We start from the raw sequence: 14,041 nt of genomic DNA, 5'->3' as shown, positions 1-14,041 counted from the left end.
TACAGGGCTTGCAGGCCTGCATGCTGCAGTCCAACACTTAGTTTCTTACTTTGCTCTTGGGGATCCCTTACTTATTCAGACTATTCCAATGTGCCGACAAGCTAAAGTGCCATCCCACTGCCATGTCATTCTCCCCCACCATTTCAGTATTTAAATAGCACCTCATTTTTGCCTGACTCTGCCCACCTGGGGAAGCTTTTGAAATCCCCTCGGCTACCATTAGCTCTCCCATTTTGCCTGGCACCAGTGGGCCCTTAACTGGCACCATTTTCTTCTCCCCAGACTTGTCCCAGCGTTTCCAATTTGAATTCTTTATGTATTTTGATTAGACGTCTCTGGGGGATTATTGCCTCCCAATTAATTTATTATACAGTGATCATAAAGTAACATAAAAAAGCCCAAATCGCCTCAACACCCACCGCAAGTGTTTTCGCCGTTCCTGTGCGTGTGCTTCTAGTAACTTGTATCTGCATGAGTCGTCTGCCCCCGACTGCTCCCCGGTGGTGGCGTCACAGCGCTCACACCTCTGCTGCCTCTTCTGTCCCTGAAACAAACCAAACACAAAGTCCCTACAGCAGCTTGCTTCCAGCCCCTTTCCTTCAGGCATCCTTTGTTTATTCTTTCTCCTCACCAGAAAACATTTATAAGAGTATCTACTGGCTTTACTTCCTTAAAAAACAAAAAACAAAAGAACACCTTCACACCTCAGCCCGCCACCTGACTAAAAACCCGCTCTCACTGAAGTCACCTCTGACCTCGGAATTGTTCTTTGAGCCCTAACGTGCTTTCTTGTTACCACTTCCTCTTGCTTCCGTTCGACTCTGTCCGTCTCTGGCTCTTGTCTCAGGTTTCGTTCCCGCTGCCTCTGGACTCCTCTCTAGTCCTAACTCCTTAGGACTCTGCTCCCTGGATAGGCGCAGGATCGCCTGTTTAACCGATATCTTCATTCCAGAGCTGTTTTCTGGGCTCCCGGACTGCGTTTCCAGCTGCACGGTGGTGATTTTCGCCTTGCTGACTTGGTCTGGCTCCTCACACCGCCCCTCATCTGGGTTTCGTGTCTTGGCTCATGATGGACTTCCCACACGTCCGTCAGTCTGCAGTGACTTTTCCTGTCCGTCTCCTTTCATGCTGTTGCTCCTGCCGGCATCTTCCTTTCTGTCCCTTAACTACCATGGAATCACTTCTTAACCCGCCACTGTGACCTCCCTTCCGTGCCCACCGCTTCTCCCTTCTCTGTATCCTCCTAGTTACTGTACCTGCTGCATCTGTTGTGGTTGTGAACCATTACCCACTTCTGGAGTGTTGACTTCGCAGTCGGACACCACGTGGTGTTCATTATTTAAGCCCCATTATTTGGCAAGGTGCTTGGCAAGCAGTAAGTGACTAGTAATTTTCCTCAGCAGTTTCAGACGAGGTTAGATGTTTGTGTAGTGAGCCCAGTCAGCAACCTTGATTGTTTTCTGTTTCAGCAATTACCATGCTTTGTGGTTAAATCTTTTAAAAATCCGTCTTTTCACAACAGCTGTAAATTGTGTGAGGTTAGGATTGTGGCTTTCTTGTTTATCCCCAGTGTCTAGCAGGTGAAAGGAGTTCAAATATTCATTAAAAAGAATGGATATCACTTATGTTCTAAAAATTATACAGATTTAAGCCTGTACCAGCATTGTGTGAGTGTACTGGTGTCACCATAACCTTAACATTCATTATTGGGAGCTGTAATTTTACCACTTATTAGAGTAAAATGATAGCTTATTATTGATTTATATTCATTGATTATTTCTTGAATATATTTCTGCATTTATTTGGCTTTTTAAATTTTTGTTTGTATTTTCTGTATTGATTTTTACCTGTTGAGCTTTTAATGCTTATTTTATGAACTCTTAGAATAATATGTTCTACCTTTGCCATTGATTACAAATATTTTCCTTATTTGTTTCATTTTTTAATTGTAGTTTTCTTTTCATTATGTAATCTCTTAATTCTAATATTATTATGTGACTTGAGCTTTTAAAATATTTAATCTTTCTCTCTATGATGGGAATGGATTTTCAGTTCATAGTCTGTGTATTTGCTACCTGAACTGTTATCTTGAGTGGTCCCATGCTAGTTTTAAGAGGTATATTTTTACAGACTCTTTTAAATTATATTTTAACAATTAATACTTACAAAATGTTGAATTTTTAGATTTTTTTTAATGCTTTGCATAAAACCTTGCAGAGTTTTTTTGAAGTATTGTATTTTGTCCCCAAAGTGATTTATATACAACCTTTAAAGTAGTTTTACCTTAGTATGTTAATTCACCACAACTCTTTTTTTTATAGTAAGAGGGAAAACTTTTTTTTAAGAGCTACACATTAAGGAAATTATCATTAGTGTTTCTGAATATAGTTTTCCAATTTTGTTCAACTGCAAGTTTTTAAAGATAAGTTCGTGGCAGTTATTTTTTAGTTTGGGGAGATTGTTATCAGAAATTTAATCTGTTTACTTTGAGTCTGTGTACTTAATTATAATGCTAATTCCTAGTCTAAATATTGTCATACGTTGTTTTCTTTTAGAGAAAACACTAATTGAATTATAGGCTAGAAGAACACACTGGAAGCTTTTTATTTATTTATTTATTTATTTATTTATTTATTTATTTATTTATGGCTGTGTTGGGTCTTCGTTTCTGTGTGAGGGCTTTCTCTAGTTGCGGCAAGTGGGGGCCACTCTTCATCACGGTGCGCGGGCCTCTCATTATCGCGGCCTCTCTTGTTGAGGAGCACAGGCTCCAGACATGCAGGCTCAGTAATTGTGGCTCACGGGCCTAGTTGCTCTGTGGCATGTGAGATCTTCCCAGACCAGGGCTCGAACCCGTGTCCCCTGCATTGGCAGGCAGATTCTCAACAACTGCGCCACCAGGGAAGCCCACACTGGAAGCTTTTGATGCTAAATTTTGATTAAAAAAATTTTTAATTTTGATTTAAAATTTTTAATGTTTAAATTTTGATTCTGTCTAAAAAAAGAAAAATTATTATTCCTTTATAGCAGAAATGTTACTTAAAATAAGTCTATTCTTAAGGCTTATAAGTCTGTTTACAGTATTTGTATTAGAATTTTCATCTAAAACATTGTGTTAACTTTTTTTTCTGGATTCCTTCTCTCAGCTTTTTACTTCAATAAGTTTTCAAATCTACAGAGGTTATAAGAATAGCATAGTGAGCCACTACATACCTTTCGCTAGATATTTACCTATTAGTAACATTTTGCCACTTTTTGGCTGAACTGTTTGAGCGACAGCCTAAATATTCAGCATGTATTGCCTAAGAACAGGGATATTCTCCAGTACCAACATAACAAAATTGGCACTTTCAAGTTATTTAACACTGACAGAATGTTATATTTATATATATTCATATTTCCTTATTTTCCTATTAATGAACTTTGTATCTTTTCTTCCCCATTCAGAACCCAGTCAAGGAAAAATTGCATTCAGTTATTAAATCTATTTAGTCTTCTTTTTTCTAGAATAATTTCCAGACATTTTTTTGAGGGGGGCGCAGGGCAGGGAGGCGTGGTGGTTGGTGTCTTTCTTTCATGACATGATATTTTTGTTTTGTTTTGCAGAATGTTCCTTTATTTGGATTTGCCTGTCTCCTTAGGATTAGATTCAGGATCTTTGGCAGGAATACTGCGCAGGAGATCTTGTGCTCTTTGGGCGTTCTATGGGGAGGCATGCGGTGGCAGACAGTTAACATGATTGGTTGGTTGAGCCCCTGGTTAAGGTGGCGGTGTCTCATTTCTACACCGTAACAGTATCTTTATCCCCTTTGTAATGTGTGGGGATAATACCTTGATACTCTATGGTTTTAGCATCCATTAATTATTCTTGGTCAAATCATCTATTGCAATAGTGAATGCAAAATAGTGTTTTTTGTAATTCTGTCATTCCTTCTACATTTATTGGTTGGGATTCATCTTTAAAGGAGGGTTCCCCCTCCGCCTTACTCTTTATTTAGTATCATTTTGGACTCACTGATTCAGTTTTTTAATAGAATGTGTTACCATTCATTGCTGTCACAATTCTAATCTGTGCTCAGGCTATGCCAGATTTAGTCATGGGGACCCTCAGGTGTTACCTTTTTTTTTTTTTTTTTTTAAATTTTTTATTTATTATTTATTTATTATTTTTATTTTTGGCTGTGTTGGGTCCTCGTCCCTGTGCGAGGGCCCTCTCCAGTCGCGGCGAGCGGGGGCCACTCCCCATCGCGGCGCGCGGGCCCCTCACCATCGCGGCCCCTCCCGTTGCGGAGCACAGGCTCCAGACGCCCAGGCTCAGCAGCTGTGGCTCACGGACCCAGTCGCTCCGCGGCACGTGGGATCCCCCCAGACCAGGGCTCGAACCCGCGTCCCCTGCATTGGCAGGCAGACTCCCAACCACTGCGCCAGCAGGGAAGCCCTCAGGGGTTACCTTTGAATTATCTGAAGCATTTCTTCTAATCATATATCTGTAGAAAAGTAGGTATGACTTTAAAATGTCCTTTCTGGATAACATTTCTTTAAATCCACAGGGACTTTCTCTTATTCACCCTGTGATTAATATATAGCATATTTTTGTAGATCCTGACAATATTAACACCATTCAGTTGGGACCAAAATTACTTGCATGGCTACTTCCCTACAACTTCTTCGAAGGTTTTAGTTATCCCTTCCTCCAGTGTAAAAGCTTACTTTAGATTTCTTCCAGTTGCAGTTACTTCCTGTTCCTGGGTCTAGGGACAGGGTCGTGAGCAGAGACATCTTTAAAATACGTTTTGTCTTGTCAGTTTAGCTGTTGGAGTCTGTACTGTATATAATGCTTTTGCTAAAAAGGGACACATAACAGAAAAACAAATGCAATATAGTTGCAAGTACTACTACTTTCATAGAAGTTGGTGGAAGGAGTGCTAGCAGTGTGATTAGAACAAGCCTTTCTGCAGTGTCTGAGAGCAGGAGTCCCTGGGACTGACCTTCGAAGGACTTTTTTTTCCTTGAAGAACATTTGACTTACTTCTCTTGAGAAGGTTTATTATACTTCTGTATGTAGAGAGTTCTGTGCCAAACAGCACATGACTGTTATGGCTCACTCTTTAAATCTCTAGGCTTTTAGCTTTGGGGCAGGATCTAGTTATGGCCAGTTAAGCAATCTGAGCCCATTATAGATTCTCAAATCTTGGTGCTTTAATGAGGGTCTTTATACCCTCATGAGGAACAGAACCTGGAGGCATTTATCAGAAAGCTGAGACAATGGAGAGCTCTGTGAGATTGTTGTGTGTCTTGATCGCCTTCTCTTTTACTTGTGTCATTGTGGCTTCCACTGCTTTGAGGTGAACTGGGTTCATGTCCCCTCGTTTAGGTTTAGAAAGTGTAGATAGTCTCCCCTCTGATAGGGTTCCAAGGTTATAAACTGAGGGGCTCAGCAGAAACGAGGGGAATGGATAGAGGGTGCAGACAAGGAAGCAGGCACTGCTTCTTTCTAATTCCTGTCAGTGGAAAAGAACAGAGCTTTCAAAAGACCCAAGCTTATGCTGTACTTTATGAGTGAAAGAGGTAGCACGGCAGGTGAGTGGTGAAAGGCTAAACTCTGGTAACCCTGTAACAGAAGATGCCTGGATAGCTGGGTAGCCATGTGCAAAATTATGCAGTTGTCCCCTCCTCAAACCACTCATAAAAACCATTTCCTGGTAGATTGATCTAAATTTTAAAGGCAAAGTATATACCTGATGTTATATCTTAATTTAATGATAATCTTAATAACTTGATGAAGAATGAACTATCACCACCGCTTCTCGAATAGTAAATATTCCCCTTCCAAGAATACCACTTTTTATGTGACTTCTCCATTTAATACCATTAACAAAGTGGTGTAATAATGTTTAACTTCATGAATTATCCAGGGAAGGTTTCTTTTTCTTAAAAGCAGTTGTTGTTTGTTTTTAAAGAACCTCTTTAGAATAATTGGCCCATTAGTCTGAATAAAGGGTAGGTTATCAAGGTACTGGGTTTCAGCCCCCCAGTTGCGGGATCAGGGAAGGAAATGACTCCTGTGTTTTCTAGGAGATAAGTATTCATGCTGAAGAGCCTTTCTGCTCCTCTGCTGAAGGCTGACAGTTACCAGTAATTGTGTAGGTAAGAGATGTCCCATGTAAGAGAAGTGAACCCATTTTCAGGCCTCAGGAACTCAGACCAGAAGAGCATCAGTTTCAACTGCTGTCTTAAATGTCTCTGGGCCCTTGGCAAACAAGCTTGTTAATATGACTGAATAGATCCGTAGTAAAAGCAGGAGCACGTTATATATATTCAGACTTAATTTTTTATCCTATGAATGATAAATAATTCCAAATGTTTAATGTTAAAACATTAAGTTGTATGAATTTGATATTCAGGTGTGTTTTATGTAGTCAGTTGTTTGTATTTAATGTTATTTAACATCATTTTCTGTTTTCTCATATCCTGGTCAGTTGAGGGACTACCCATGAGCAAGACCAAGATTTTCCTCAGGAAACAGTTCTGGGTCCACTCTGACACATGGACACATGAATACTCAAGATTCCAAAGTCCTGTGCTAAGGAACATAACTACGATAATTTTAGCTTATAAATTTAAGAAAAATGATTAATCACCCATCCCTGCTACTACAAAATCTCAGTAATGGATACATACAACTATTAACGTTAAACAGTATTATTTCTAATCCCCTTATACATTTTACAGAAAGGATCTCTGTAACTAAAAATTGAGTTAAAGTCAGATTTGTATGTTTTTCATTTTGGAATGTTTGTACTTCATAATACCTTAATGTGCTACTAGTTTGTATTATGTTGTCTTCCACTCCTACATACCTTTAGCTGTCAGTTCCAAAAAGATTATTTTATGTCCTAATTACAGATGAGGTCTTTATTTCATACCGTGAATGTTAATTGTTTAATAACAGTGCAGTCGCACGTAAGTAGTTCTGTTCCTCGTATGGTGGTGGAGTGTTACTGGTTCAGTGGTAAGGTGCTTGCACTGCTGCTCTGTGTTACAGGTAGGGTCTGACATAGCCTAGGCTGATAACTGGAGTTCAGGAATCTTTCCTTCCTTCCAAAATGTTGTGCTACTAGCGTTTGACTAGTATTTTTAGACCACCTCAGAAATTTTTACTTCTCACTGATTACTTGATAAGTGGGATTGCACAGTAAAAAAAAAAAAAAAACTTATGTGAAGGAAACTTCTTGTAATCAGCATGGTTGAAGATTGGATATAATACTGAAATATTTGTGGGTGAATTTATATCTGGGTTTGCTTCACAGTGATCTGTTGGTTAGTGGAAAGGGCTGTGGGGAGGGGCTTTAGAGGAAATAAGAATACCTTTGAATGGATAATTGTTGCAGCTGAGAGATGGGTACATGGAGATTTACTGTTGTATTGTCTCTACTTTGGTGTGTTTGAGATTTTTTTTTTCAAGTAAAATAGTTAAAAATTAAATGGAAGACCTTCAAATCAGTGCTGCTCCCTTTCTCAAGTGGGGGTTTCCTTGAGAGAATTAAGCCCTAATGTCCTACAGCATCCAGAGTGAGTAGTGAATTAACTTCTCTCCCGTGCATCCAGAATGATGCTAGTTATGTACCATTCTTGGGGGAATGCGGAAGTGGTCATTTTTTGTGTTTTGTGGTTCCTGGTGAGGAACATTAGCTGAGAAAGGCTGGTTGAGGGTATAGATATATATATGATTGATTCAACATTGTACTGTTTTGTAATTTGATGTGTCTTTGCTTTTTAAATAGAAGGTTCAAACTTCAGTTTGTTTTTTGTTTTTTTTTTTCAATTGAACTGTAGTTGATTTACAGTGTTGTGCTGGATTCTGGTGTACAACAAAGTGATTCAGTTATATATATATTCTCTTTCATATTCTTTTTCATTATGGTTTATTACAGGATATTGAATATAGTTCCCTCTGCTGTACAGTAGGACCTTGTTCAAATTTCAATCTTTGAACACGGTCAGAATACCATGTCGTTAACATGTTACCCTGTACTAACACTGTTGGAAAATGTGGTTTTCTTTTCTATCAGGTATAGTCTGAAAATGCAGCCCGTTGAGAGAGTGCACCTAGCCGTAGTTGCCTGTGGGGAAAGACTGGAAGAAACTCTAACCATGTTGAAGTCAGCACTTATCTTCAGCATCAAACCTCTTCAGTTCCATATTTTTGCTGAAGATCAACTGCATGATAGTTTTAAAGGCATAGTAAGTATTTGAGACTTAGTCAAGCCTGTATAGTTGAATATTTAATGGTATATATAGTAAAATGTTGTTGAACAAAAATATGTATTCTGCAGCTCTGCCCTCTAAGAGTGGGGACTGTTCCCTGCTGCCACTTCCATCTGTGCTTCCAGATCTAGGGTGTAAGAGGAAGACTTGTTTTTGAAAAGGAGTTAGGCTACTTAGAGTCCTTTGCCAAGCATGGAGGTTTTATTTTACTGACTATAGTTCCAGGATGTTTTGACTGAGAAGTCCTACTTCTTAATTGTGTTCCCATCCTCGGCTTGAGAGTGCCTTAATCAGGGTGTGCACAAAGGTTTTAATTCTGTTTTGAGTAGAGGGAACTCTTAATCGACAATATGGAGGGAAGTAGCTTCTTGCTCTGGTGAGAAAGTTTCTTATTTTGGTTTTGTATTAGTTACAGTCAGTTTGGCTGTAACGGCAGAAAACCCAAAATAACAGTGGCTTAAACAAGATAGAAGTTTATTTCTCTCTTATATAAAAGTAGGCAGTCTGTGGTATATGGCAGTGCCATGTCTTCAGGGATTCTGGTTTTTTCTCTCTTGTGGCTGAGCCATCTTTAACATAAAGCTTCTACCTCATGAACCAAGATGGCTACTCAAGCTCCAGCCATCACACTCATATTCTAGCCAACATGAGGGAGGGAGGAGTGAAGAAGGGTGTTCTCCTCCTTTCTAAGGAAACTTTCTAGAAATTGCACATGACATTCCTGCCAGTATCTCATTGGTCTCAACTTAGTCATGTGACCATATCTAGTTGTTTGTGTGGGTTGACAATATACCCTTTTAATCAGGACCGCCACATAATCTTAGCAAAAAAAATTATTCCTATGCAAGAAGAGGAGAACAGATAAATATAGGAGGGAGAACATATACGAAGAAGAAAATTCACCTGAAATCTCATTACCTTGTGTTCTGAGATGGTGGTGAAGATGATAATGATTATCCCCGCACCATCTCTGTCTATCTCTCTATCTACACTCAATTAAGCTTTCAAACGGATTTGGATTTTTTTGCTTGATCTATGTAGGAAAAACGTATTCAATGTTTTTTCAGGTTAAATTAGTTCATTTTGCATATTAAGTGAAAAACACTACTTGTGACCTCAAGTCTTTTAGTTTTCTGCTAAAACCTTTGATTCCAAGAGGCATAGAGCTTTACTTACTGTTTTACAAGGAATGAAATTAGAACATTCTCTAACACCATACACAAAAATAAACTCAAAATGGATTGAAGACCTAAATGTAAGACCAGAAACCATAAAATTCCTAGAAGAAATCATAGGCAAAACACTCTTTGACATAAATCATAGCACTATTTTTTTGGATCTGTCTCCTAAAGTGCAAAGGAAATAAAAGTAAAAATAAGCAAATGGGACCTAATTAAACTTAAAAGCTTTTGCACAACGAAGGAAACCATTGACAAAACGAAAGGACAACCTACTGAATGAGAGAAATATTTGCAAATGATGTGACTAATAAGGGGTTAATATTCCAAAATACATAAACAGCTCCTACACCTCACCATCAAAAACAACAAACAACCTGATTAAAAAATGGGCAGAAGAACTGAATAGACGGTTCTCCAAAGAGGACATGCAGATGGACAACAAGCACGTGAAGAGATGCTCAACGTTGCTCGTTAATCATCAGGGAAATGCAAATCAAAACCACAGTGAGATCTCACCTCCCACCGGTCATAATGGCTCTCTGTCATCACAAAGACCACAAAGAAGAAATATTAAGATGTGGAGAAAAGGGAATCCTCATATGCTGTTGGTGGGCATGTAAATTGGTGCAGACACTGTCAAAAACAGTATGGAGGTTTCTCAAAAAATTAAAAATAGAACTACCATATGACTCAGCAATCCACTCCTGAGTATATATTTGAAAAAAATAAAAACACTCATTAGAAAAGATACATGCACCCCAATGTTCATAGCAGCATTGTTTACAGTTGCTAAGATATGGAAGCAACCTAAGTGTCCATCAACAGATGAATGGATAAACAAGAGGTGGTGTGTATGTATATGTGTGTGTGTATATACATATATATATATATATATATATATATATGTATATACACACACACACACACACACACACACACACACACACAATGGAATACTACTCAGCCATAAAAAAGAATGAAAATTTTGCCATTTGCAGCAACATGGATGGACTTGGAGGGCATTGTGCTAAGTGAAATAAGTCAGACGGAGAAAAAAAAATACTGTATAATATCACTTATATGTGGAATCTACAAATTACAACAAACTAGTGAATATAACAAAAAAGAAACAGACTCACAGTTAACAGAGAACAAACTAGTGGTTACCAGTGGGGGAGGGAAAGGAGGAGGGGCAATATAGGGGTAGGAGATTAAGAAGTACAAACTATTGTGTATAAAATAAGCTACGGGATATATTTTACATCACAGTGTATCCTGTAGATAGTGTGGGAATGTAACCAATATTTTATAATAGCTATAAATGGAGTGTAACCTTTAAAAATTGTGCACCTGTACCTTACACCTGTAACGTATATAATATTGTACATCAGCTGTACTTCAATTAAAAAAACACCCAGAAGAAAAGCTTTACTTACTGTTTTAAAATATTTCTAGTCTCTGTACTTGTGATATGTGCTTTTGTGATCTTAATCTTATTATCTGGATTGTTTCCTAAAATATTAACTGAGGAATTAATCTCGTCCTAACAGTTCAGAGAATAGTAAGAGATTGCTACCAACTGTGGAAACCTTTGAAAATGTAATATAAAAGTAAAATAAATTTATTGCTTCATCTTATACGCGGCTTCTGTGTTGTCTTCAAATCTGGCTGAGTTATTGCTTGTATAATATATACTATATTTTTAAACTTAGTTTTTCTTTAACTATCATGGTTAACTCTGAGACTGGTTTTGCTTTTGATGAAGGAGAATCAAATATTTGTGGAATGTGCTTTTACTGCAGAAAAGATGATTAGATATTAGAATTTTAAAAATGACTAAGATTTCATTTTGAAGTTGGTATTGAAAGGATCTTCTTTTAAAATTATTTATTTATTTATTTACTTATTTTTAGCTCTGTCGGGTCTTAGTTACGGCACATGGGATCTTTCGTTATGGCGCCTGGGCTCTTCGTTGGAGCGTGTGGGCTTCTTTCCAGTTACGGCACGCAGGCTCGAGAGTGCGTGGGCTCTGTAGTTGTGAAGCGAAGTCCCTTGAAAGGATCTTTAAGTGATTTATAAGTCACGCAAGGAAAATAAAATACTAGTGTTTGAAACTAATTAACAGAGACATCAAAACAGTGTGTTGGAAGTAAAGCTATTCCCTTAAACTATGTTGAAAGGCATTGATTTTCTGTGTGTGTGTGTGTGTGTGTGTGTGTGTGTGTGTGTGTGAGAGAGAGAGAGAGAGAGAAGGAAAGAAAGAGGGAGGAATTCATGTTTTTAAAAATCCCTTGAACAGGGACTTCCCTGGTGGTCCAGTGGTTAAGAATCCGCCTTTCAATGAAGGGGATGTGGGTTCCATCCCTGGTCAGGGAACTAAGATTCCATATCCCGCGGGGCAACTAAGCCCTTGCACCACAACTACTGAGCCCACGCACCACAGCTAGAGAGCCTGCACGCCGCAACTACAGAGCCCATGCACTCGAGCCCACATGCCACAAGTAGAGAGCCCGAGCGCCACAAGGAAAGATCCTGTGTGCCGCAACTAAGACCCGATGCAACTGAAAATAAATAAAAAAGAATAAAATAAAAATAAAACAATAAAAAATAGATATGTGTTGAGCATTTTAAAAAATTAGAAAAAAATAAAAATTACTTGAACACAGACATAATTCAAAAAGAGATCATCTTCAGTCTGTTATAAAATGCTTAGTTTTTTCTTCCCACAAAAATTGTGAATGCTCTGTAGGAAATTTAAATCAACAATTCTGTTTAAGCAGCAGTGATAGGTAATACTTAAACTGAATTTGAAGCAATTCAGTGTCTTGAAATGCATTTGGGATACTAAAGAGTAAACGTGTTCATTATAGATTTTCAGATCAGAAAATCAGATTTTGCTTTTTGTAATGATTTTTTTTTTTAATCAGCACTGGATATGTATTTATCAAAATATTTTATTACCAGGAATATCTGTGGACATTGAAACTATATAGATAAATATTTTCTAATCAGTTTTTCACATTGGTCTGACTTGGATTGTAAATATTTTCTGTTACATCATACATACTGTGGTAATAAAATTAGTGCTTAATTTTTCTGAGTTTAACTTGTTTAGGGATTGAGAGGATTTATACATCAGGTCAAGCTGATGGAGGCGAACAGTTTGTAAGGCTCTTTCCACTTTGGTTTTGTGGTTGATATCCTTATAACTTCAATTGTCCCTCAGATCTTTACGGTGGAGTCTTTCTAGCATATTGGAATGACTTTAAGATTTTGAATGAAAACAAAATGGTGGGAAAGAAGAATCTAACTTTCTCTTAAGTGTGTATGACATACAATGTATAACATCTTAAATTTTAGCTTTTGAAAAATAATCTGTTGGTTTATGATTTTGCAGAAGAAGTGAAACAAATCTAAACCGAGTTCTTTTTTTTTTATTTGTTTTTTAATTTTAGCTTAACAGCTGGTCATTTCTACAAACATTTAATTATTCATTATACCCGATAACTTTTCCAAGTGAGAATGCAGCAGAATGGAAAAAGCTCTTTAAACCGTGTGCTTCCCAGAGATTGTTCTTGCCAGTAAGTTTTTTCTCCAGTGTTTTTTTTGTTTGTTTGCATGTTGCTTTTACACACACAAGTTAATGAAGAGTTCCACATAAATCAGTTAAATAAACACACATGTATGATTTTCCCTTTGAACATTAGAAGAAAAACTTCCCATAGAACAAATAAAAGCTACAATAAAAAAACCTCTGTTAAAAACAAAAAATGTAAATAATTTCTGTTGAAATACTATTTCTTACATTTTAATTTATTCAGTTGCTATAAATTGTTTCATCTCTAAGAAGGAGTTAGAGGTCGTCAGGTCTTAATGGAGCCACATCTTTGCCAGGAGGAATGCAGTGGCAGGATCACCTGCCAATTGCAGACTGCATTTATAATTTGGGAAGTGAAGTAGATCATTAGATAATCATTTCTGTCTTAACAGCAAGCCAGTTCACCTTTTCTAGCTGATATTTTAACACAGACACAAAATTTGAGGCACGTGAACTCGAAGGGAAATGGGAACCATTTATTCAGTGGGGCTGTTCTTTGGTGGTGGTCTCTGGTGATAAACCCTGATTATTTTTTTAATCTGAAAATATTCAGGGACTTCCCTGGCGGTCCAGTGGTTGGGACTCCGAGCTTCCGCTGCAGGGGGCACGGGTTTGATCTGTGGTCAGGAACTAAGATCCTGCAAGCCGCATGGTGTGGCCAAAAAAGAAAAAAAAAATTAAAAATAAATAAAAATATTCAGAAGCAAGCTTACCTCTTCCATTTTGAATTGAATTCACTGATAGTTTTAAAATTCTCAGTAGTTGTTAGAACCACTGTAATGTTTAAAATAGTTACGGTAGTTAGAAATATTGAATTTAAGAAGCTCACAAGTTTCTGGAAGGTATATGAATTACTGGGAAGAAACTTAAGTTACTTGTTATTATTAAGTGGATTAAGGCAATTCTTAGCATATTAGAGTTTATCAAATCCAGGATGTCAGTTAAGGTTTAAAATTAAGTTACATTTTGATAGCTGAGTCTGCCTAACCAGTAG

The 14,041-nt window shown here is 37.7% G+C and overlaps 1 protein-coding gene across 2 annotated transcripts in view; it reads left to right on the top strand.

The window, feature by feature from the left end:
* The window catches only part of GXYLT1 (glucoside xylosyltransferase 1), a 54,248-nt gene that overhangs the window by 20,802 nt on the left and 19,405 nt on the right, over positions 1-14,041 (top strand). For both annotated transcript variants that reach the window (XM_059934557.1, XM_059934558.1), the window contains 2 exons: positions 8,073-8,244; positions 12,905-13,030. In XM_059934557.1, the coding sequence (XP_059790540.1) occupies positions 8,073-8,244; positions 12,905-13,030 (298 nt within the window). The remainder of the gene's footprint in view (positions 1-8,072; positions 8,245-12,904; positions 13,031-14,041) is intronic.

Source organism: Balaenoptera ricei, chromosome 10 (genome assembly GCF_028023285.1).
Source record: "Balaenoptera ricei isolate mBalRic1 chromosome 10, mBalRic1.hap2, whole genome shotgun sequence".
NCBI lineage: Eukaryota > Metazoa > Chordata > Mammalia > Artiodactyla > Balaenopteridae > Balaenoptera > Balaenoptera ricei.
Note: the sequence above shows the minus strand (reverse complement) of the source record. Positions and strands in the feature narration are given on the sequence as shown.